At 45.2% G+C, this 23,900-nt stretch overlaps 1 protein-coding gene across 1 annotated transcript in view; it reads right to left on the bottom strand.

The window, feature by feature from the left end:
* Window positions 1–966: 966 nt before the first annotated feature.
* Window positions 967–23,900, bottom strand: part of TRIM44 (tripartite motif containing 44) — a 111,205-nt gene continuing 88,271 nt past the window's right edge. Inside the window, exon 5 of the mRNA XM_052653111.1 lies at window positions 967–1,534. Within this exon, the coding sequence (XP_052509071.1) occupies window positions 1,507–1,534 (28 nt within the window). The 3' untranslated portion in view covers window positions 967–1,506. The remainder of the gene's footprint in view (window positions 1,535–23,900) is intronic.

The raw sequence follows: 23,900 nt of genomic DNA, 5'->3' as shown, positions 1-23,900 counted from the left end.
CTGGGTCCTGAGTCAGCAGAAGCCCCAAGGCTCTTGGATGTACGCAGTTCCAATTGTACTTCTCAGAAGCGAACACCCAAATACCACCGACGGCAGAGGAGGGGGAACGCACAGCCCACTTGCAAACAAAAGTCCTCTGCGAAGTCTCCCGTTTTATCTTTACAGTTTATGTATATGAACATTCTATTTCATAATGTAACTGTGTTTGTTTTATCCGAAAATAACATCATGCCCTGACTCCAAAACATTTGTTCAGTCAAAACTGCTGCTGCGGAAGATGCATGCTTTTCAGTTTCCATTTCTGTGTTCCCCAGTACATCACTGCTTAGTTGGAAGTAAAAAGCTTGGCTGTAAGGAAATGTGATTTGGAGTGGGGAGAGGCCAGAGTCCAACCACCGTGTGTCTCTGCTCACAGCGTGTAAGAGGGGAGAGGCAGTGGGTGGGAAATGACCTGGATGTGGGGAGTGCTGGGGCTGGAGGGGTCCTCCCCTAGAGTGAAAGGAAGGTCTGTCTGCCAGGGGGTGGAGCTCAATTCACACACCACAGAGGGCCAAGTATCCTCCCCACTCTGCACTGAAGCCAAATCAGGCTAAGCTAGGGGAAGAGGAGCAAAACCTACAGAGCAAATTCCCATTTGTGACACACATTCCAGACTTTCATGATGTGATGAGACCCATAAAACCTCAGAATCCACTCATATAATTCAGGTTCCGTCAGATCCTTTACTGACTATTTTGGAAACCTAGGCAATTTGAGTTCAGAAATATTTATTTCGATTTCAACTTTTAATCAGATCTTTTTGGTTCCCCTCTCTCTTTTTTTTTTTAAAGTCATTTCCTTTCTACCTCTTCAATCTTTTTTTTTTTTTTTTCATTTCCACAGGATTGAATTATGAATCTGAAGTCCAGGATAACCTCACGTACTAAAAATATCTTTATATATTTCTAACTTTTAACTCTGTCGGTTTTCAAGCCATCCATCTTAATTCATGAAACCACATTTTCACAGATGTATAATTGGACTTGTAGAGACTAATTACATGGGTTGATTCAGCCCTACTTTCCCCCTCATTTATTCCATGCTTCGATATGAATAAAGTGGGGGGTTATTAGCAGGGAGGGAAACAAATCCTGACTGCCCTTCAAGATGATTTCAGCTCCTTCTTAATGAAGTGGTACTGTTTGGGTATACACCATTACAGGGACTGGCTTTCCTGAGGAAGTTCAAAGCAGCTGTTGAGGGAATGACCGAGGACCCTGTAATTGCTCCTGGTGGAGCACGGGGGCACTTTTCCTTTTCCTGCCACAAGAGAATGAGAAGCACGGTCAGTAACAGTAAAGCTGGTCATTCCCTGGAGAGCTCTGTGCCTGCTGCGGGTCTGGGGAGGCATCTGGCGGAAGCACGTTGCTTGCCGGGCAGCCTTCACAGGGGTCAGAAGCCGTTGCACACACGCCGTCACATACGCACAAGGGGAAGGAGGGGTGTTCCACCGGGGGGGACAGGCCTTCATGTGTCCTCGTCTTCATCGGCACCACTACAAAGGAAAGGAGAACCAGTGAGTTCAGACATCACAAGATGGGAGGTGCGCCTGTCTACTGACAGCAGGCATAGGCTCTGCCATCAGAGCCCCCTGGATTCCAGCCCTCACCCTACCACTGCGGGCACTGCGGCCAGCGGCATGCTTCTGCACCTCTCCATGTTCTGATTTCTTTATTTGACTGCAGAGATAATGATGATAATGAAACCTACTTTCTCAGGTTACTGGAGGAATAAATAAGAAAATACAGGTAAAATGCCTGTGCCTGGTACACAATAGGTGAATAGCTATTTAAGGGAACAAGTGATTTGTCATAGTATTTTTTTTTTTTATTGTAACTTGACAAAATAAATAGCTGGTAAAAATTGGGAGTCTGACTCCCCCTAAGCCTTAAAGCCAGGGCTTCCTCGGTGGCTCAGTGATGAAGAATCTGCCTGCCAATGTAGGAAACACAGGAGATGTGGGTTCAATCCCTGGGCTGGGAAGATCCCCTGGAGGAGGAAATGCAACCCACTCCTGTATTCTTGCTTGGATAATCGCATGGACAGAGGAGCCTGGCGGGCTACAGTCGTGGGGTCACAAAGAGTCAGATGCCACTGAGCACACACACAAACCCTAAAGTCACCTACTGTTAGAAGAGAAAAGCAAAGAGAAGCTGTCATTCTGTACACCCAGTGGCACTTCTCACTTGGAATAAAACCAAGATTTCCATTCATGCCACAGGGACAGTCACTGGATTCAGGTATCACCGCCTCAGAGAAGGTCCCCTATCTCAGTCAGCCTCCTTGGTCATGTCCATCTCCATCTTATTTTTTCATAGCCCTTATCACGTCCTATAAATCATTTGCTTGCTATTTATGCCTCCCTCTACCCCCGCTAGAGCATAAAAAGAGGAGCAGTACTGTCTATTTTATCGACGACTGTTTATCTGGCACTAATACTGTGCTACACATACAGAAGTGTTCAATAAATAGCTGTTTCTAAAAGGGAGTGAGAAATAAAAATGGGAAGGGAGGGAAGAAAGGTGCTGAAAAGAGCAGTCATTCAAAGCTGCCTTGATCAGGGCATCTTGGGTGTTGGTGGTATGTCAGGGGCCAAAAAATGAGTTGTGAGTCTTAGAAGCACAGCTAGAAGCTCAGCTGCTCAGGGTTAGAGCCTTGCTGGCTTGGTCCTTGGAGAAAACACTGTTGATAAAATACTAACGCAAGAAAAAGGCAGGGTCAGTAAAAGCCTTAGAAAAGTAGCAAACTTGCCTGGTTTCTCCTCGTCCACCACTTCTAGGGGTCACTATCCCGAAAATAAAGGATGAGCACCGACGAATTGATATGTTTGAACTGGGGTGCTGGAGAAGACTCTTGAGAGTCCCTTGAGATCTTCATCACTGAGCAGGCAGATTCTTCATCACTGAGCCACCGAGGAAGCCCTGGCTTTAAGGCTTAGGGGAAGTCAGATTCCCAATTTTTACCAGCTATTTATTTTGTCAAGTTACAATAAAAAAAAAAGCAGGGGATCAAACTAGTCAATCCTAAAGGAAATCAACCCTGAATACTGGGAGAACTGGAAGAACTGATGCTGAAGCTGAAGCTTTAATACTTTGGCCACTGGATGTGAAGAGCTGACTCACTGGAAAAGATCCTGATGCTGGGAAAGATTGAGGGCAAGAGGAGAAGCGGGCAACAGAGTATGAAAGGGTTGGATGGCATCATCGTCTCAATGGGCATGACTCTGCGCAAACTCTGGGAAACACTGAAAGACAGGGAAGCCTGGTGTGCAGCAGTTCATGGGGTCATGAGAGTCAGACATGACTCAGCGACTGAACAACAGCAACGTCCTGAAAATAAAAAGAGCTTGATCAAGTGTGCCGGGGCACCAAGCTAAGCGCTCCTCACCCATTCTTTCTATTACTCCTCACAACAACCCTAGGATGCAGGGACTACTGTTAATATTATTATGTTCCCCATTTGGCAAATGAGGAAAGCGAAGCTCTGAGAGACGTAAAATCCTCGGCCACAGAGTAAGGTCCACGTCCTTGAAACTTAGGGATTAGTTTTGGCTGGAGAAAGTCTCAGAGTCAGGCTAGGATACTTGGAAGGGAGGGAAAATCTCCTTCCTTTGGTCAAGACAGGAGTTAGGAAGAAGAAAGGCCTGGGGTGCCTTAGCTCCCAGCTATGACCTAGAAATTTGTTTTTTTTTTAACCTCACAACAGATTATCTATGTCTATATAAAATCAGGGCTGTTTTGCATCCACTTGGGAAAGACTGTAAGGGAAAAATACCCTTAACAACAGACCTGTAGAACTGCTGCTCAGGGCGAAAGCACCTTAAGACACGGAGCCTGAAATTAAGGCAAGTGTACTCTAGGAGCCAGATCCAACCCAGCAACCTTCACTATCCAAACTCTGCCCTATTCCATTTGCCCTATTCTATTCCCTCTTTCTGCCTGTTGTCCAATCTTGGGAGGAAGGGTGCACGCTTGGAGGGGCTGGTCAGTGAACTGTCATTAAGGAGCAGTGTTTGGTGGCATCCGTCCCAAAGGGAACAAAGGGTCTTTCATGACAGTGCCTTGGCAGAATCAAGGCACAGTTGGAACTGGCGCCATAGTCTCCCCTCTGGTATTATATCCAAAGCAAGCTCAATGTTCTTTTGTCCATTTTCCTTCAAATATGAGAGGTCTAGCATCAGCGTGTGCCCTTCCCTTAAACTGCGGCTCACTTTTTAGCATTCTTAACTTGAGATACATAGTTTAGAGGGTTCATGAACCTACTGAAATTGTATACAAGATTGTGTCTGTGTGTTCCTTGTCAGACAGAGGCCATAATTTTCATTATACTCAAAAAGGGGTCAACAACCTCCCAAAATTAAGTATAATGAAATTATAAATAAATTTAAGTTCCTTTCAAGTGGCCAGGTCCCTTACTATGAGACATGCGGAGTTGACTTGGGGAGAAGATCAGAAGCCCTGGCTGATAAAATCTTTTCTCATTATCCTGAAAGAGGTCTGTTATGGGGCCTGAATGACCACGCTCACATCACAGTTTGAAAGCATAAGACCTTGGGATTCTAGCACCAACTCTTTCGTGACCCCATGGACTGTAGCCTTTCAGCCTCCTCTTTCCATGGGCTCTCCCAGGCAAGAATACTGGAGTGGGTTGCCATTCCCTTTTCCAGAGGATTTTCCTGATCGAGGGATTGAACCCACGTCTCCTGCATTGGCGGGCAGATTTTTTACCACTGAGCCACCAGGGAAGTCCACGCCACTGATTAATCTGACTGTATACTCTGTATTAGTCAGGGCACTAGGCGCAATGAGTAAGATGAGATCACCGCAGTTGCCCTCATGGACTTTACAGTCCAGTAGGTGAGGGAGGGGGAAGCGGAGGGGAGGGATGAGGGGAAAGAGAGAGAGAGATGGGGGGTAGAAGCAGAAACATTTTTGTCCAGAATAGCATCTTCAAATAAAGCATCTTCTTTTTCATAGTTAATGACCGGGCTTTTATACAATCATAAAGAAGAAAAAAATATAACTGAATCTATAGCACAGAGCTCTGTTCACCTTGCGTGTGATCTCTCCTGGAGAGTCACACAGTATAGCTGGTGTGAGATATCATCTGAATGCTCCTTCTTGACTCTCTATATGAGCTGATCTGCGTTCACAGGATTTTATCTTAGTCTGTAGGAGCCTTTACTTTCTCCAAGGGAAGAAACATGGTCTTCCATCTTAGCCACTTATCATCCTCTGCCCCTCACACTGGATTTATAATTGGAGTGATACTCAGAAACTTTTTAAGTGTTTGTTTTGTTGCTGCTGTTTTGAGAATAAACTAAGGGTGTTAGATGGCCCATTCTGCAGTGGATATTCACCACGACAGAAGCAGCACTATATAATGGCTTTGAAGTCACCAAACCGAACTAGGTTGAACATCCCACTCACTCTGGCACTAATGAGCTGAGGGACTTGGGGTGAGCTGATCAGCCTCTCTGGGTCTCAGTTTCCTCGTGGTAATACTGTATATCTTACGGGCTTACTGTGAGAGTTCTATGCATTTTATGCCGTATAAATACAATGCCGGCTCCCTTCTTCACCCTGCCTTTCCAGAAGCAGCACCTGCCTAACTTTCCTTCCATGCTGCTCTTCTAGCATCTGAGATGCTGCATTGCAGAGCATGTGCGCTCCTGTCCCCAAATGTCCTTAAAACATCCTTTAAGTTCTGGAGTGCGACAGTCTATCCAGAGACAGACCTATGGATACTGAATAGAAAGAAAGGCTGAGCTCCCTGCTTCTGACCCTTCTGCTTGACTCAGTCATGTCCGACTCTTTGCAAACCCGTGGACTATAGTCTGCCAGGCTCCTCTGTCCATGGGGATTCTCCAGGCAAGAAGACTAGAGTGGGCTGCCAGGCCCTCCTCCAGGTTCTGTTTGACAGATCTCTAGAAAAGTCAGTCCCTTAAAAACACCGGTGAGGACAGACACTGTGAATCTAGTTCACTGGCCTCAGTCACAGACTGGCCCAGTTAGAGAGTGCTGGTGTTTCTAAAGGCAGAGGTTTTGAGACCAGGGTACACATGCCTCTGTGGTACCTAGTGATCTTCCAGGAGGTTATCTGCTGCTGCTGCTAAGTCACTTCAGTTGTATCTGACTGTGCAACCCCATAGATGGCAACCCACCAGGCACCCCCATCCCTGGGATTCTCCAGGCAAGAGCACTGGAGTGGGTTGCCATTTCCTTCTCCAATGCATGAAAGTGAAAAGTGAAAGGGAAGTCGCTCAGTCGTGTCTGACTCTTCATGATGGTCATGGCTAATTCAAAAGAAATTAATGTCCAGATCTGTACCTTCCATGTATACCCTTTCTTAAAACCGACCTCTCCCAGAACATGCTTGTATCTACAGGTTCTGTCTTCAGTCACTCACTTTTTACAGTCACCTTACCTCCCCCTCAGAAAAGAAATGCATACCCCTCATCCTACTGAATCTCACCACAGGACAATTTTAAAAAGCCTTGCTTCTATGAGAGCAGGGTAAGAAATAGTGAAGGATATAATCTTTTATTTCATTCGGGTAGTAAACTCCTGACAAAGCTGTGTGCCTTTATCTGTCTATCCACGGATCTAAGAATTCATATTCAGAAGTCAGACACTTGTCATGAAATGTGTACTAATATGTTCATTTTTAATTGAAAAAAAAAGAAAAGAAACCAGACTTGGATCTGACAGAATGCAAAACTGATTTGGCTGGATGGTTTGACCATTTAAATCATCTTTGCTCATGAGAGTATACAGCGGATCTTGCCTATAAATTTAAAAAGCTGTATCTGTAGTGTCAAAGTTTTGACAAAAATGTATATAAAGCAACACAATATGTCAGAAATAACATCCTTTTCAACTATATAAACTTGATGTATAATTTGAGGAGTTAAAATGGGCAAGAAGATGCATGATTTTTTTTCTAAATTATTTTGGGGGGTGTAAGAACAAAAAAAATAGCTAAAGGAACTGAGAATTTCTAAATTGTGACTGGGTGAGTGATTTGACATTTAACACCTGCTGGGGGTAGGGCTCCAGGTGACAGAATGCGACTAAGAAGCCCCGCCGGCAGACCGCTGTGTCTCCTCTGCCAGCGGGGTGCACCTCCCCAAGAACAATCCCTTCTGTCTTGTGCTTGTGAAATTGAAGGCATTGTTAGAGGCAGGCCACAAGCCCCTGTCCTATTGAGCCTCTCAACATCCGCTGATAAAGTGATTATGATGGAAGAGTGTTTCCCTGCCTGACAAGCTTTTAGACAGTCTATATAGACAGGCAGCTCAGATTTTCAGCTTCCGTCCCCAGAGACGGACACTTATACGAGGAAGTTAATAAATGAGGTGGGTAAGTACTCTGATCTCGCAAGTTACTTTCTTTTCCTGAGACTATAATACAACTTAATTTGATTTGGCATCACTTAACACTGCCGAGTCCTTGGCTATTTATTATTATTGCTGTGAAAAGATTTTTCACTCATGAAGATGGAGAAATTAAGAGGTATCAACAAGAGAGGAAAGCTAGACTCAGCTGGAATTCCAAACGATAGATGTGGTGTTCTTCAAAAATGAAGCCACGCAGGTACTGTATGAGCAACTAATGGGAAGTCTCCATTCACCATCTAAAGCTGCAGTGGCTCACTTCCAGTGAGTGCGTGTTCAGCCCAGCTGGGGGATGGGCCAAACACCCAGATCAGAAACGCTCCTCCACCAGCCAGAGGACAGCTGCCACTCCTGTCTCCCAACACACCTGTCCCAACAGCCTAGGATGCAGGTGAGGGGGTTACTGTGCCAGAAGGAATCAGAACTCATATAAGTAGCTGCAGCCATGGTTTTTCCAGTAGTCATGTATGGATGTGAGAGTTGGATATAAAAAAAGCTGAGTGCTGAAGAATTGATGCTTTTGAACTGTGGTGTTGGAGAAGACTCTTGGAGTCCCTTGGACAGCAAGGAGATCCAACCAGTCCATTCTAAAGGAGATCAGTCCTCAATATTCATTGGAAGGACTGATGCTGAAGCTGAAACTCCAATACCTTGGCCACCTGATGCAGAGCTGACTCATTGGAAAAGACCCTGATGCTGGGAAAGATTGAAGGCAGGAGGAGAAGGGGACAACAGAGGAGAAGATGGTTGGATGGCATCACCAACTCAATGGACATGAGTTTGAGTAAGCTCTGGGAGTTGGTGATGGACGGGGAAGCAGGGAAGCCTGGCGTGCTGCAGTCCATGGGGTTGCAAAGAGCCGGACACGACTGAGCAACTGAACTGTCTGACTGACTGTAGGACTAATACAAATTAATTTTAAGAGATATAAGTGTAAATTTTAAAGCGATACACATATAAAGCGAAATGTCCTAAGTTTATCCTGGGATAACAGAGAAATACATGAGAGGACCCCACAGTTCTAGTCCTAGCTTTGCTGTGGGACCTCATTTCCTCATCTGGTGAATTTCACCTTAATGAAATTTACAAAATTTCAAACCAAACAAAAGTGAAGCTCCTTCCTGACTTACCACTTGCTGGGCTAGTTAATTAGCTCTCACTTATACTGTTTTTTCTCTTCCTTCCTGTGCACTACCCTCTTGCTCATGCTTCTCCAACTCAACCTGAAGGCTGACCTCAAGTGTTCAAGTTCTTTCACTTCTTTTTCTGGCTGGGCCCAAATACCAGGTTGATGAACTGTAGTGCTTGCTCAAGACCTAGGGCAGACCCTAGTTCAGTGAGCTCTGGTAACCTAATTCATCGTGGTTCTTGAAGTCTAAAGTGGCACCAGCCTTGTTGCATCTTTCTTTGCAAATTACAGGGAACAGGGAGAAGAGCACTTTCCTCTCTAGATCCCTTCATACTTTATCCCATGAATCTTCTCTCCTTCAATAGTAACCACTGTTCGCAGATGGGTGACTTCATGTTCTAGGCACTGGGCTAAGCAATTTATATATACAGTCTCACTAAACCCTGATAGTGACTTTAGAATACGTATTATTATCTCCATCCTACAGATGAAAACACTGAGGCCAAGAGCAGCTACATGACTTGCTTGAAATACACAGCTTGTAAATGGTAGATCTAGCCTATGAAGATTCCAGGACCCTCAGATATGAAACTGCACTCGTGTAAAAGGAAAGACATAAACCTGATCCTCTGACCCTGGGGCCCCAGATGGTAAGAGACAGCCATTTAAGAGCTCTAGGTTCAATTTTTACCTGAAAAATGAGATGATAATTATCTACCTTCAAGGGTTGCTGTAATGAATTGGAAGGTACAAGCAAGTTCTTTTTTAAGATGAAAAATTTCCAATTAAGGGTAGGATGACTATGGAAGGAGAAGGAAATAGACACTGGGTTTGTCTCTCAGCCCTCACAGCTGCCTCTGCTCCTATAGACTGATGTAGGTACCTCTGAGAGAGGCTTGGGGTTCCAGTGGCCACAGATTCACACACTGACCACAGTGCTAAGTTTGATCTCTATGCACCCTGCAACCTGTTTATCGTTTGACAGGTGGCTGCCCTTCTCACACTCCACAGAGGCTGTGTGGGTGGTGGCCCTTTTCTATGGAGGACGGACAGGCACCAGCAGGCCTGTTCAGGCAGTGCCCTTTGATAGGGAGACCCCTGAACAGAAGTACCGGGCAGGCTTCTTAGCCTGCCAGCGTTCCATCTGTTCTCAGAACTCCCTTCTGTAGGACCGAGTCTTCTGCTACTGCTGCTGCTGGATTTATAATGGAATTAACCCCAACCATTTTTTTAAATTAAAAAGTAACTTTTTGTTTTTTACTGATCTGTACTTTCTGGAGCAAACAAGTACTGCTTTTGTAAAAAGGGGGGGAAAAACCCATGCTGTTATCCACTGGTGATTAACACATAGAAATATATTCATTTATACCCCTCTGTGCATGCTAAGTCACTTCAGTCATGTCCTACACTTTGCCGACCCCCTGGACTTTAGCCCGCCAGGCTCCTCTGTCCATGCGGTTTTCCAGGCAAGAATATGGGAATGGGTTGCCATGCCCTCCTCCAGGGCATCTTCCCGACCCAGGGATCCAATTGGCAGGCGGGTTCTTTACCACTAGTACCACCTGGGAAGCCTCTATACCCCTCCTACGCATATGTAAAATCATATATTTCAGTAAGTTCTTTCATAGTCTACGTTTTTCTTTCAACTATCAATCCTGAATACTGTTCCTTATCAAGAAATACAGTTCTATAAGGTTATGATTCATGATTAAGTTGTACAGATTTATCATACCTAATATTGGACACAAATTATTTCTACATTTTCACTATTACCTATATACGCTGGGATCCATATTCATATTGGTGAATCTTTAGGTTCACCCTTAATTATTTCCAAAGAAAAAAACTGCCTGAAGGGAAACTCCTGGGTCAAAGGAAAAAATTACAAAGATAGTACAGAGGGTTCCAATATCTAGTTTCCTTTAACACTATTATCTTACATTAGTGCATTTGTTAGAATGAATCAGCAAATTTGGTATACTAGCTTAATACTTATATAAACTAGTATTAATACTTATATAAGTATATATATACACTTATATAATATTTAATATAATATTAAAGTATTGATATAAGTATTAATACTTATATAAACATATATCATGTCTGTATTTGATTCAGATACCCTTAGCTTTTTCCCTAATGTTCTTTTTCTGTTCCAAATTTCACTCAAGATACTACTTTATATTTAGTCATCAGGTCTCCTAAGCCTTGTTTTGGCTTTGACAGTTTCTTAGACTTTCTTGTTTTTGATGACCTTGACAGTGTTGAGAAGTGCTGGTCAGATATTTGGTAGAAGTCCCTCATTGGGGATTTGTCTTAAGTTCTTCTCATGGTTGTGGGTCTTAAGAAGGAAAATCATAGAAGTAAAGTGCTGTTCTGATCCCATCATATCAAGGGCGCGTGCTATTGATATGACAGTGCTGTTGATGTTGACCTTGATCACCTGGCTGAGCTAGTACTTGTTAAAGGTTTTCCACTGGAAAGTTACTCTTTTTCCCCCTTTACCTACTGTACTCTCTGAAAAGAAGTCATGATGAGCAGCTACACCTAAGGAGTGAGGAGTTATGCTCCCCTTGGATGAAGGCAGAGTATCGAAAATCATTTGAAGTTTTCTGAACATGAGATATGTCCATTCTTCATTTATTTATTTATGGATCATTTGTTTACATCAGTATGGACTCACAGATACTTATTTTTACATTTGGGTTATAATCCAATGCTACTTTATTTTATTGCTCAAATTGTTCAGCTTTGGCCTTTGGGAGCTCTTGTACTAGTAATAGTCCAATCCTGTGACCTCTGACCTACCCTCATCAATGTGAGGTTTGCTTTGAGGTTTTGCAGAAACACTTCCTTACTTTCTGACACTACAATACTATAGCCTCATTCTCTATATTTCCTGTCCCAGTCCAAGAATCAGATATTACCCCAACAAGCAAAGGATATGCATTTTTAAGAGTATTTGATCTATTGTTGTCAAAATGTGCTCCAGAAGTCATTCCGTACTGATTTACAATCATTACTCAAATAGGAATGAAAATGCCCATCTTTCCCCCACCCTTGCCAACGTGGGGCAGTTCCAGTGACTGTGGGGATGAGATGGTGTGTGCTTCTTCTCTCTGCATTAACTTCTATGTTACTATTTGGTTTTCTGTTGAACATCAAGAGGGAAATGCCATGCGGGCTGTAAGCTCTCCCTTTTCTCTGCCCATCTGTTGGTCTTCCCCAACCTCCCCTCCCTTCCACTACTGCTGGATTTCACATAACTGATGACCTCCTGTCGTGAGGGCTGAAAGGAACTCTTTCCAAAGCCTCCATTAGGCCCTGGGCAACTCCAGGGGGTAGGGGTTTAGAAGCAGAAAATAGCTCAAGGGTTTACCTTCCCTGCTTCCTGCACCTTCAGGAAATCCACCTGACCCAGTTTCCTCATCTTTTCTTGGCAAGTGCATAATAGAAACCAAATCTCTCTCAAGCAGTTTCCTTCCACAGAAATCTTAAACATAAGATTTAATAAAATGCTGGACTTCAAATTTCCTGTTGCCTCAGCTGCTGTATCTTACAAGTTACCAAAGGGAGAGGAGAAAAGATCAATAAATTAATACACTCTTGTTATAAATCTCTAATCTCTGTATGAATACTAGGCTTTTCCCCCCAGATGTCCCATATTAGCTCTCAGTAGTTTTGAGTCCCAAGATGACTTTAAATTGAGGTCCGGAAGTTGTAGAAAGTTGGAAACTGGAAGCACACCAACTCTCAGAATCTACTTTTCATGTCTCAGAGGGTTATGAATGTGGATTTAAGAGTTAGGAACACCTAGGTTTGAGTCACAGCTTTGCCATTCACTAGTTGTGGGATTTGGGGTTTAATGCTCCTACCTGGAAATGGAAGACAACTTAGTACCTACCTAGCAGAGTTACTGGAAGGATCAGCTGAGGATTAACGTAGAGAGAGACCGCAGGACCTATGCAGAGAGAGCTGGGCATGGAGCCTGGCACCTAGAAAGTGCACAGTACATTGTATAGTTATAGATGAAGAAATCAAAGCTAAGAGAGGCCACAAGTTAAATAGGGCCTCTATTGAATATGAGATGAATTGAACACGAGTTTCTGGTTCCTGAACATATCATCATATTTGCAAGCCTCATTTTCTCTAAGAATGGCATTTATTAACAAGAGAGAAGAGACAACGCCGCTGTCACACATGCATGACAGGCATCATTCTGCCACTTGAATGGGTTCAAGATTGCTTCTCAAGCTTGTTCTCTTGGTGTTTGATAACAGGCTGTTGGCTAATAACAACAGTCAGCAACTATAATTTATCGAGTGCTTTATGTGTGCCAACCACTGTGCTCAAAATCTCCCTATTCCACTGAGTCCGCCAGCGAGTTCTGTCCACTCCCTCTGCACTTCTATCCTGTGGCTGTCCATTCCTCTTCTCCAGTGCCACCATCTCCTGCTTGAATGGCTGCAGTTGACTTTGGACTGGTTTTCCTATTTCTGTTCTTACTTCACTTCTGTTTGGTTTTCAAACTGCACTCAGAGTAATAGTTCGTAAGTGCACAACAGATCAAGTCACTGCCCACTTAAAAATCCATCAATGGCTTCCTAAAGCCTTGGAATAAAGTCCCTGGCCTACATGGTTTGGCCCCTGCCTGCCTCTCTGACCTATTTCATGCCACTTGCCGGCCACACTAGCTCTCTCTTTGCCTCCTCAGATAAGCAGAGCTTGGTCCTGTCTAAGGCTTGTGAGTTTGCAGTTAGGTCTCAAAAGCTTCCCCCCTCACGGCTTGGAATGACTGGCTCCTTAACGCTTAGGGCTCAGCTCCAATGTCACCTTTTCTGAGACTTTCCCTGACCAAGCAATCTAGAGTAGCAGCCCCACCCCTGTGCTCTTCCATTAGATTCTCCTGTTGTCTTCACAGCACTGATCACTACCTAACATTGTTTCGAGATGTAAAGGTCCTTAACTATTTTGTCCCCTGCTATGTCACTGGTACCTGATAATGAGCCTGGCACCAGTGAAACTTCAACACAGTTATTCTGAACGAATGATCAAAACAACCCCATAAAGAATTACTGTTCTAGAAACATTCCAAGTCTCCCCAGGCAACTTGCTGGTCTTAGAGATACTGCCCAGGAATCTCATGGACAGCTTACTCACAGGTGAGCCTGGGATCCATTTCTTTCCTAACTCTCACTGTGATCACCAGGCACAAATAACCACCGGGGACACCAGGTGTGGATTAAAATGCTGTATCATGAGTGATGCTTATGTTTACAAATGTCTAAGCCTTACTGGTAAAGAATGTGCATGTTTGATGGACAAGGAATGCTGTGTCACTAAGGATAAAGCAGAAGCAAGTTCATGTCCAGTTCCTCCCAAGCAAAGAAACCTGTTCAGTTCAGTTCAATTGCTCAGTCGTGTCCGACTCTTTGCGACCTCATGAACCGCAGCATGCCAGGCCTCCCTGTCCATCACCAACTCCCGGAGTTCACCCAAACCCAGGTCCATTGAGTCGGTGATGCCATCCAACCATCTCATCCTCTGTCGTCCCCTTCTCTTCCTGCTCTCAATCTTTCCCAGCATCAGGATCTTTTCAAATGAGTCAGTTCTTTGCATCAGGTGGCCAAAGTATTGGAGTTTCAGCTTCAACATTAGTCCTTCCAATAAACACCCAGGACTGATCTCCTTTAGGGTGGACTGGTTGGATCTCCTTGCAGGCCAAGGGACTCCCAAGAGTCTTCTCCGACACCACAGTTCAAAAGTATCAATTCTTCGGCTCTCAGCTTTCTTTACAGTCCAACTCTCACATCCATACATGACCACTGGAAAAACCACAGCCTTGACTAGATGGACCTTTGTTGGCAAAGTGATGTCTCTGCTTTTTAATATGCTATCTAGGTTGGTCATAACTTTCCTTCCAAGGAGTAAGCGTCTTTTAATTCCACGGCTGCAGTCACCATCTGCAGTGATCTTGGAGCCCAGAAAAATAAAGTCAGCCACTATTTCCACTGTTTCCCCATCTATTTGCCATGAAGTGATGGGACCAGATGCCATGATCTTAGTTTTTAAGCCAACTTTTTCACTCTCTTTTTTCACTTTCATCAAGAGGCTCTTTAGTTCTTCTTCACTTTCTGCCATAAGGGTGGTGTCATCTGAATATCTGAGGTTATTGATATTTCCTATCCTCCTTACAAAACAGCTGCATGTTTGGCAACTTCCAGCCTTCTATAATCCAGCTGTGAGCTGACTCAAGGCAGGTTTGGATTCTAAGGCTTCAACTGTTTGCCTCTCACCCTAATGGTCTATGGAGGGAGAGTCGTCCAGGCCAAAATGGAAGTAAAGGGGAGTTTACTCACTGCCCCTCTCCTTCCCGTGGTGAGATGCCAGCTGAGGTGGAGATCTGGAGTGGGAGAGCTGGGTGGTTCCTGTGGTTGTAGTGATGGTACAAAAGCACACAACTAAGAATCAGAGACGTGGCTTCAAACCTCTTTCCAGTTGCATCTAAAGTGCGACCTTGAGCAGTGGGGGGGGATGGGTACATGAATATGTATGGCTGAGTCCCTTTGCTGTCCACCTGAAACTATCACAATATTGTTAACTGGCTATACCCCAACACAAAATAAAAAGTTTTAATAAAAAAATTCAATTAAGCCCTGTGATATGCTATGAAATCAAATGCAAACTTCATATTGAAATCATTTACTAATTCAATTATACTAAACTTATCAGAATTATTACATGTTTTGCTACTTTTAATACATAGTTTTCTTCCTATCTGTATTTCAAAATTTGCATAGAACATTTTAAAGACTTTTGTAAACTCTGATATCAACATTTGAAAATTTTTTATTTTAAATTTATATTCTATATTAAAAAATTTGTTGATGCTTGAAACAAACTATTTTATTAAAATATCATTCCCGAAGTAAAAGTCTTTTGAATTGTGAAAAAAAAGAAAAGCAGTATGACACTGAGTGAAAGGCCTCTTTAAAGTTTCCATGTTTGTTTGTAAAAGGAGGACAATGATACCTGTAGAAGTGAGCTCGCTCAGTCGTGTCCGACTCTTTGCGACCCCACGGACTGTAGGCCACCAGGCTCCTCCATCCATGGGATTCTCCAGGTAAGAACACTGGAGTGGGTTGCCATTTCCTTCTCCAGGGGAACTTCCCGACCCAGGGATCGAACCCGAGTCTCCCGCATTGCAGGCAGGCACTTTACCCTCTGAGCCACCGGGGAAGCTGTAAGTACTCACTAAATGGATGCTACCATTATTTACTAATGGGCTTCCCTGGTGGCTCAGATAGTAAAGAATCCACCTGCAGTGCAGGAGACCTGGGTTCAATCCCTGGGTTAGGAAGATGGCTTGGAGAAGAGAATGGCCACCCACTTCAGTATTCTTGCCTGGGGAATTCCATGGACAGAGGAGTCTGGCGGGCTACAGTCTATGGGGTAGCAAAGAGTGGGATATGACTGAGTGACTAACGCTTTCACTTTTCACATTATCTACTAATAACCCTAACCTTAACTGTAACCCTCTATAACAGCACCACCACTCCATTTTACAGATGAAAAAAAGTGAGAAGTAGAGAAATGAATGACATCCCAAGGGCAGAGCTGGAATACAACCAAGGCAGGGCCCTTGCTTTCAACCATGGACAGGGGACTCAGTGCTGAGTGAAGGCAGCTATGTGGAGGCATGTGAAGTCAGCTTGGCTGCATTTATTCAGCCAGGTTACTGGTAATGCCTCAATACCAGTAGCATAGGTTGTAAACTTTGCTGACTGCTAAAGACTTTGCCAAGGCTTTGGCAAACTCAAATCCAAACCAAGTACTAGAAAACCACCCCCCTGCCTAGAGGATCCCAAGAGTCTCTTTTTAAAAAAAGATACAGCTAGACGTTTTCAGTTTTTTCAACCACAGCCAGTCTGTGACTTCCTTGTAGCAAGCCAGCTGCAAGTCAGCCATTTCCCTCTGATTCTCACCTTGGTTCTTGTGAGCTTCAGCAAACAGCCGTACAAAAGGGCCCACCCCTAAGATACCATCGCCTGGACAGAGTCTCTCTGGGTCAGACATCAGTTTCAATTTCAATTCCACTTGTCTTGAGGTGACAGGCACCCAGGTCCTATTTAATTAGGCTGCATAGAAAATATCCTTCAAGGCTTCAGCTGATTTTCACTCCACCCCACTAGAGAAGAAAATCAGTGTTAAGTCGAGATAATGCCCCACTGTCTGCCTTCAGGGAACTGGTGATGAAGGTGGTCTGAGGGATGTCTGCTCAGCCTGTGCAGCCTGCAAGGGGTTCAGGGATTCAGCACACCTTTCCATGGCTGTATTGTAAATGTCAGTCTTTGCTACTTGGACTCCTTGGAGGCTGGATCTGATTTTCATTCACTGTTTACCCCGAGTGTTCACCAACATGCCTGGCACTTATGATGAATCTGGTGATGGGTACACAGTCTCTCTCACAACCTGCCTCGGCCAAGGAGAAGGGAGTCAGCTGGTGAAGGGGGCGGTAGGGAAGGTTGACCTTCAAGTAGAAGCTAGGTGCAGCAGGAAAGCAGATTTTCCTCCTAGGATTGCTAAGATCCACCTGCTAGGAGAACGCCTACAGGAGGTGGTGTGACATGTTAGGATCGCCCACTCTGGAGGAAGACCAGAATTCCCACCCAAGCCCTTCTGAGCTGTGCGACTATGGCAAAACAACCTCTCTAAGTCTTCATCTCCTTATCTGCAAAACAGGGAGCCATTCATTCATTCACTGTCTCAGTGAACAAATGTTTATTGAGTATTCACAATATATTTAGGTTCTGTAACACATGATAGCATGATAGTAGTGAGCAAGACTGACAAAGTCTGGTTTTCATGAAGCTTAACTTCTATTAAGAAATAAGGGAGTTACACAAATTAATGCTTTCAGATGGTGCAGAGTACTATGAAGACAACAGAGCAAGATTCTGAGACAGCAAATGACGGGTGCATGTGTGTTGAGGGGCAAAAGTATCGGGGTCTACTGCTCAGAGTCGATGAGTAGTAAGTGAGATAACAGACGTAAACGAGTCAGCATCCTCACTAACAAGAAATGAGCCCTCAGTTGAAAGTCAACTGTTTCATGTTACTTCATCCTGAGGTCAGCTGCTTTTTTCTCAGCTCACAGCGGCTGAGCCCCTGCTATAGGCAGGTGAGGGGAAGGCAGGGCGGAATCAGATACGAGCTCAGAGTCGGGCAAAGAATGTAGCCTGTGTGTTATGAGAGAAGGAAGAAGTGGTAAGTTCCACCTACAGAGTCAGCAAAGGCTATCACTTAATGTTGACAGATGGACTGGTATGATCCAGGAAGACTATGGGGCCAGAAGAAGGGCATGCCAGGTGGAGAGAACAGCTGGGAAAAGTTCTTAAGGATGCAATACAGCTTGGCATGTTCAGGGAGCTGTGAAAAACTCAGAATGGCTAGAGATCGAGTGCAAGAGGGCACGCCGAGAGGAGAAGCATCTCATCAGCGGCTCCTAATGGTTATCTTCATGGGTCTGAAGTCTCTCCTAGGAGATGCGGCGGGGGCTGTGGATGGGAAAGAACAGGAGATGAGAAGTTTGTCAGAGCTCCATATGGCGTCTACCATACTGCTAGCACTCCGCTCCAAAACGTGAATAAGGGCTATGTTGAAAATGTGCAGCCTGGATTCTGTGTGACACTCCCTCTGGCAGCACAAACAGATGTTTCGAGGAGGGGGAAATCCAAACACCCAGTGGTAACTCAATATAAATCCCGTGCCGGTGGAAGGCAGGCATCGGGCTGCTCAAATAGGACTGTATCATCAGTGCAAGCCTGAGACTCAGCCTAGAGGAGGAATGCAGGTGACAGTGAATGATGCTGGGGGTCTGGAGTGAATGGACTCTTGTTCCCAAGAAGAACCAAGGACTCGCTCTTTGCCAAAGCCAGATTCACTTGTCCAAGGGTCTAAGGCCCATGGGGGAACTTTCTATGAGAGGGCTGTGTAACAGGGAAACAGGAAACTACAAGGAGGTTGCTTGTGCCAAGTTAGTAACTCAGGCATCTCTGCCAGCACGTCTTCTCTGAGATGTCTGTGTAAGGGCACCGTTCAGACAGAGGCCTGGTTCCCTGCCTATTTATTACTGCGTCCTATCCCTGCCCCTGCAGTACACGCTCTTCTGTCAGGAGTCTCCCCAGGAAATGGAGAGGAAATTAAGAAGGTCTCATTTCCGTTCCCAATATTCCAAGAGCTTATCATACAGTCAACAGGTCTGGCCTGTAGGAATCTGCCCTTACTGGGAGGAAGGCTGCTCGAAGCAGACAGCCAAGGAAGGAGATGAACCTTACATCCAGTATGCATTCAGCATCTTACCTGAGGCTCTCCCCGGAGTCCAGCTCAGTTTGTTGGAGACAGAACATTAGTCTGGCCAGAAGAGGGGAGGATGACCCCACACACGTGAACACACCCAGCAGGAGAGCCAAAGCACAGTGAGAAAAGGGGCATGAACACTACATGCCCGTCATCCTTCTGCCTGCCACTACCCAGAAGGCAATGGCACCCCACTCCAGGACTCTTGCCTGGAGAATCCCAGGGACGGGGGAGCCTGGTGGGCTGCCGTCTATGGAGTCGCACAGAGTCGGACACTACTGAAGCGACTTAGCAGCAGCAGCCCAGTCATAAGACTGAACAAAGACCACAGCTCTGACTCAAAGGGCTGCCCTAGGCATTGGAGGGATGAATAGATACCCAACATGACATCAGGCAGAAAGCAGCCATCGCCTTCGTTACATGCAAAAGATCTCCATATAAGCCATTAAATCTAAAGACCTTATCAAAGTCGTTTACCTTAAGTCTAAGGTACTCACTCGAGCTGAGCTCCCAGAGTTAAAAATCAGTAGATATGACAAGACAAGGGTAGGCCATGGGATCACCATAAGCACTTGAGCACAGATGAGTTTTTGGGTGAGTCAGCCAGAAGCTGATGGGTTGAGATGGATGGTTAAGTTTCACTAGGGAAAAAGAAGTAATACTCCTTAAAGCACCAGGACTAGGGTATAAGTACAGGATGCTGAAGGAAGCAGATAAAGATTATTAAATACATGTTCTGTCTTTCTTCTAGGTTTTCCTGAAGCCAGCTCTGCTGTGACACTCAAATGACATAACCCTACCACTTCAGATTTGGTTCATCCGTTTTCAGAAGAACCTGTCTATGGCTCAGTCTCAACACATATCAGATATTTTAAGACTGATTTCTGATACCTGCAAGGCAACTGGCCCAGTCACAGCACTCAGTTAGCCAGAGCAGAAAATACTCTGACTACCTGATGCAGAGAGCCGACTCACTGGAAAAGACCCTGATGCTGGGAAAGACTGAGGGCATGAGGAGAAGGGGGTGAGAGAAGATGAGATGGTTGGACGGCATCACCAATTCAATAAACATGAGTTTGAGCAAACTCCAAGAGATAGTGAAGGACAAGGAAGCCTGGAGTGCTACAGTCCATGAAGTGAAAGTCGCTCAGTCAGGTCCAACTCTTTGCAACCCCATGGACCATACAGTCCTTGGAATTCTCCAGGCCAGAATACTGGAGTGGGTAGCCTTTCCCTTCTCCAGGGGATCTTCACAACCCAGGGATCGAACCCAGGTCTCCTGCATTGCGGGTGGATTCTTTACCAGCTGAGTCACAAGGGAAGTCCAAGAATACTGGAGTGGGTAGCCTTTCCCTTCTCCAGTGGGTCTTCCCAACCCAGGAATCGAACCGGGGTCTCCAGCACTATAGGTGGATTCTTTACCAACTGAGGTACCAAGGAAGCCCAGTTCCCCGGCCTCAGTTTCCTCACCTGTACAACAAGTCTGTACAACAGGCTCACAGGTTCTTCATGAACCTAAGAGGCATATCAGTTCAGTTCAGTTCATATGGCAGATGGCAAATGCTCATTAAGTGGCTGTTCTTGTCAGGAAATGGTGTGCACGACAGTACCTGCAACTTTCCCCACTCAGCTCTGCTCCCTTCCTCCTGCCTGGATCAGATGCTCTCTCAGACTCCACACTCGGAGTCCCAGTTGGAATTAAAGTTTACACAGGACAGTAAGCATATCAGTAAGCACGAGAAACTAACAAAAGTACACAGATCTCCTGCTTTCCCTACCCGCTCACCTGTGCACTGCTTAGAACATGCCACACAGTCCTCACCCAGCCCTGCACAGACGGGTCGGAGGGCCAACAAAATAAATATTTCAGCTCATCACTTTGGGGAAAAGATGAGAGAATCCCTTTAGGGGTCGTTTCTAAATTAAAAATAAATTTTGCTGTGAGACAATAAGGCCACTCTTCCCTAAAAACTAGTTTTATGGCTCTGGGCTAAAATATATACAAAAAATAAAGAAAAGAATAAAAAGATGAGAATTCTGTATATAAGAGTTTAAGAAAAATCTATGGAACATGGCTTCTCCAATCTCTCTGAAGTCTGATTTCATTTCACCTTTCCTGATCTCTATTACAGACATCACAAACACAGGCTATTGTGTCATTTAAGGTATACAACGTGACGATTTGATACATGTGTATATTATGGAATGTTTCCCATAGTAAGGTTAGTTAACACATCCTTTGCCTCGCATAACTAGACTTTGCTATTGTTGTTATGATCCAAGTCTGATTTCTGACAGTGCTCGGAGCTCGGTGGGGCAAAGGACCCTGGTGGCTACTCAGACCTCTGGCCCATGGAGGAGGATGGGAAGACCAGTCTCTGGAAATGGCACTAGATTAACTGCAGGAACCCGGCACCAAAGGCTGGAACCACTGGTCTACAAGGAAGACAACATGATCATCCACTTAGCTCTGATTTCTTTTAAATGGCATGAATAGTAGCAGGGTAACTGTAAAGGGCACTCTTGCTAAGGGTCAAAATGAGACTCTCTGATGAGCCTCTAGCACAGGAATGTGAAACACATCTAGAAGAGGAGAGTGGAATGACTCCACGAATCTGACATAACTCCATACGAGAGGCTTTATTTTCTCACTTTCATTCCAACTCCTCCTCCCCTCCCCTCTGGTAAAGAACAGTAATAGCATTGAAATCCACAGATAATCCTTAAATCTCTGTGGCAGCTCCAGTTCTAAACTCCTCCTTCACACTGACGGTTTTAACAGCTGTTAACAAGTCATAACAAGGCCCTCTCTTGCTCCAGCCTGGAATATCGATATCCTTTCTCTTGCCCTACTCAAATCATACCAGCCTTCAGGTCCACATGTTCCACAAAGCTGTGCTGACCCTCCAGCCTACATGTGTGCGTGCTCAGTCATATCCAACTTTTTGAGACCCCATGGACTGTAGCCTGCCAGACTCTTCTGTCCAAGGGATTGTCCAGGCAAGTATACTGGAGCGGGTTGCCATTTCCCCCTCCGAGGGATCTTCCTGACCCGGGGATCAAACCCACATCTTGAGCGGCTCCCACACTGCAGGTGGATTCTTTACCACAGTGCTATCTGGGAAGCCCTACAGAGATGCCAGCCTACAGAGACTACTCAGCATTCCCCCTCAGACTCTCAGGGTCTAGGTCCTGTCTGTAGGGCTCTGGAGAACTTAGCACTTCCACAGCTCATGGCAGAGTGGTAGAAATACAGGATCCTGAGGGTGGGTGGATAAGACCAGGCAAGCTAGAAGCAGCCTAGTTCAGAGAATATGCGTGAAAATTGCCATGGAGGCAAGGCACTGAAGGGGCAGAGTGGCAGCTGGAGCGGTGAACCATGTCTATAAACAGGATCACTCATTATAAAGCCCAAAGTTCAGAAAGTCCACGAGGGCTAGGAAGTAGAGTGCAAGGTGAATAGGACTCAAGTGTTCAGGAGGGGTGCTGTGAACATGGTGGGCACTGGAAGCCTCTTTAGGCCATCTAGGCTGTGTGATTTGGGGCAAAGTGCCTGAAAAGTTCAAGAGTCACAAAGATGGGGATGAAGTACTTAATGTGAAATCCACTTTCCTGGCACTGACCCCCTCCACTACAGGTACTTCCTGCGGTGCTATTAATCTGGTAGGATGCTTGCCTTTTCCTCCTCTGGACAGCTTGCAGCCTCTCAAAGGCATATATTGTGACTTATCACAAATCTGATGAGCAGTTTTGTGTCTAAGAGTTGTGAAATGGAGGTAACGGTTTTGCATTTTCCCTCCATTTCCTATACCTCAATCACCTTCCCCTTGGTGAAGAGAATAGGAATTAGAAGATTAAGAAAAGTAGGAGGCAGTCTAGACCCCCACCCTGGAGTAGGGGGCGGACCATGGGCTGATGGCTGGTGGGGTCTAGTGATGGCGGGATGCTCCTAAGGGCGCTGCACGCCTCTCACGGGGGTAACACGCACCCTGCGGAAATGTACTTCTCGCTGCACTGTGCTCCTTATCTCTGTTTTCATTTTGCTTGGGGTTGTTTAAGAACAATGGAACCTTACCCATCCCATAATTCTCTCCTGATTATACCTCCAGACATGCTGGACAGAGGGAGACAAGGTGGGAAGGCGTCTGGAGCCATGCCTCCCGCTGCCTCCCAGATGCTCTGGGACCTATCGTCTTGCTTTGCCGGAGCAGAGCCTGGCTGCCTCCTCCAGTCCCCAGTGCTTTCCCAGAGGTCAGCCACAAGTTCACGTCAGCAACAAGCAGTGATTACAGGTTGCTTGCCTGCTGAGAATATCCTTCCAGTGTCAAGCGACTGTTAAAAGCACTTAAGGAAATCACAAGTGGGAGGTGAGAGAATACATTGGGAAGGGATGGGATAAGGAGGGAAGAAAGGAAAGCAGCAGCCTACCTCCTGCCTTGGAGGGAAAAACAGGCCAGAAAAAGCAAAACTGGTTCTAAAGAAGGGGCCCTCCTTTGGGAAACGCAGAACACTGCATTTTTCAACTACTCAACTGCTAGGGCCAAAACATTTCAGGGTGCCTGGGAAACCTTTTGCTGATACAGAATAAAATGAAATTTTAAGCAACTTTGTATTTCTTAAAAATTACTCAACGGCATATATTATAATAGGTATTTATATACAGTCTCTCATCCAATTTGGACTGCATCTTTGTGAAGAAGACATTTTCATTCCCCATTTTACAGATGTGTAAACTGACGTTCAGAGAAGTCAGTGGCTCGATCATGTTTGGAGTTCAAGTTTGTCTGACTGCAAAGCCAATGTTCTTCCTACCAAAAAAAAAAAAAAAAGAAATGTGAGCTGTGACTCCTTGCCAGGGCTGCCTCATTCTGACCTACCTGCTATGAGTTACTCCTGGGTTAATCAGGTATTAGCGTGTGGTGTGGGGTCTGTAGAGCACAGTGGCCTTTCCTGGGGTCCATTTAAAAGAAGAGC

Source organism: Budorcas taxicolor, chromosome 15, assembly GCF_023091745.1.
Source record: "Budorcas taxicolor isolate Tak-1 chromosome 15, Takin1.1, whole genome shotgun sequence".
Classification (NCBI taxonomy): domain Eukaryota; kingdom Metazoa; phylum Chordata; class Mammalia; order Artiodactyla; family Bovidae; genus Budorcas; species Budorcas taxicolor.
The sequence above is the reverse complement of the archived record's forward strand: the minus strand, read 5'-3'. Positions and strand labels throughout refer to the sequence as shown.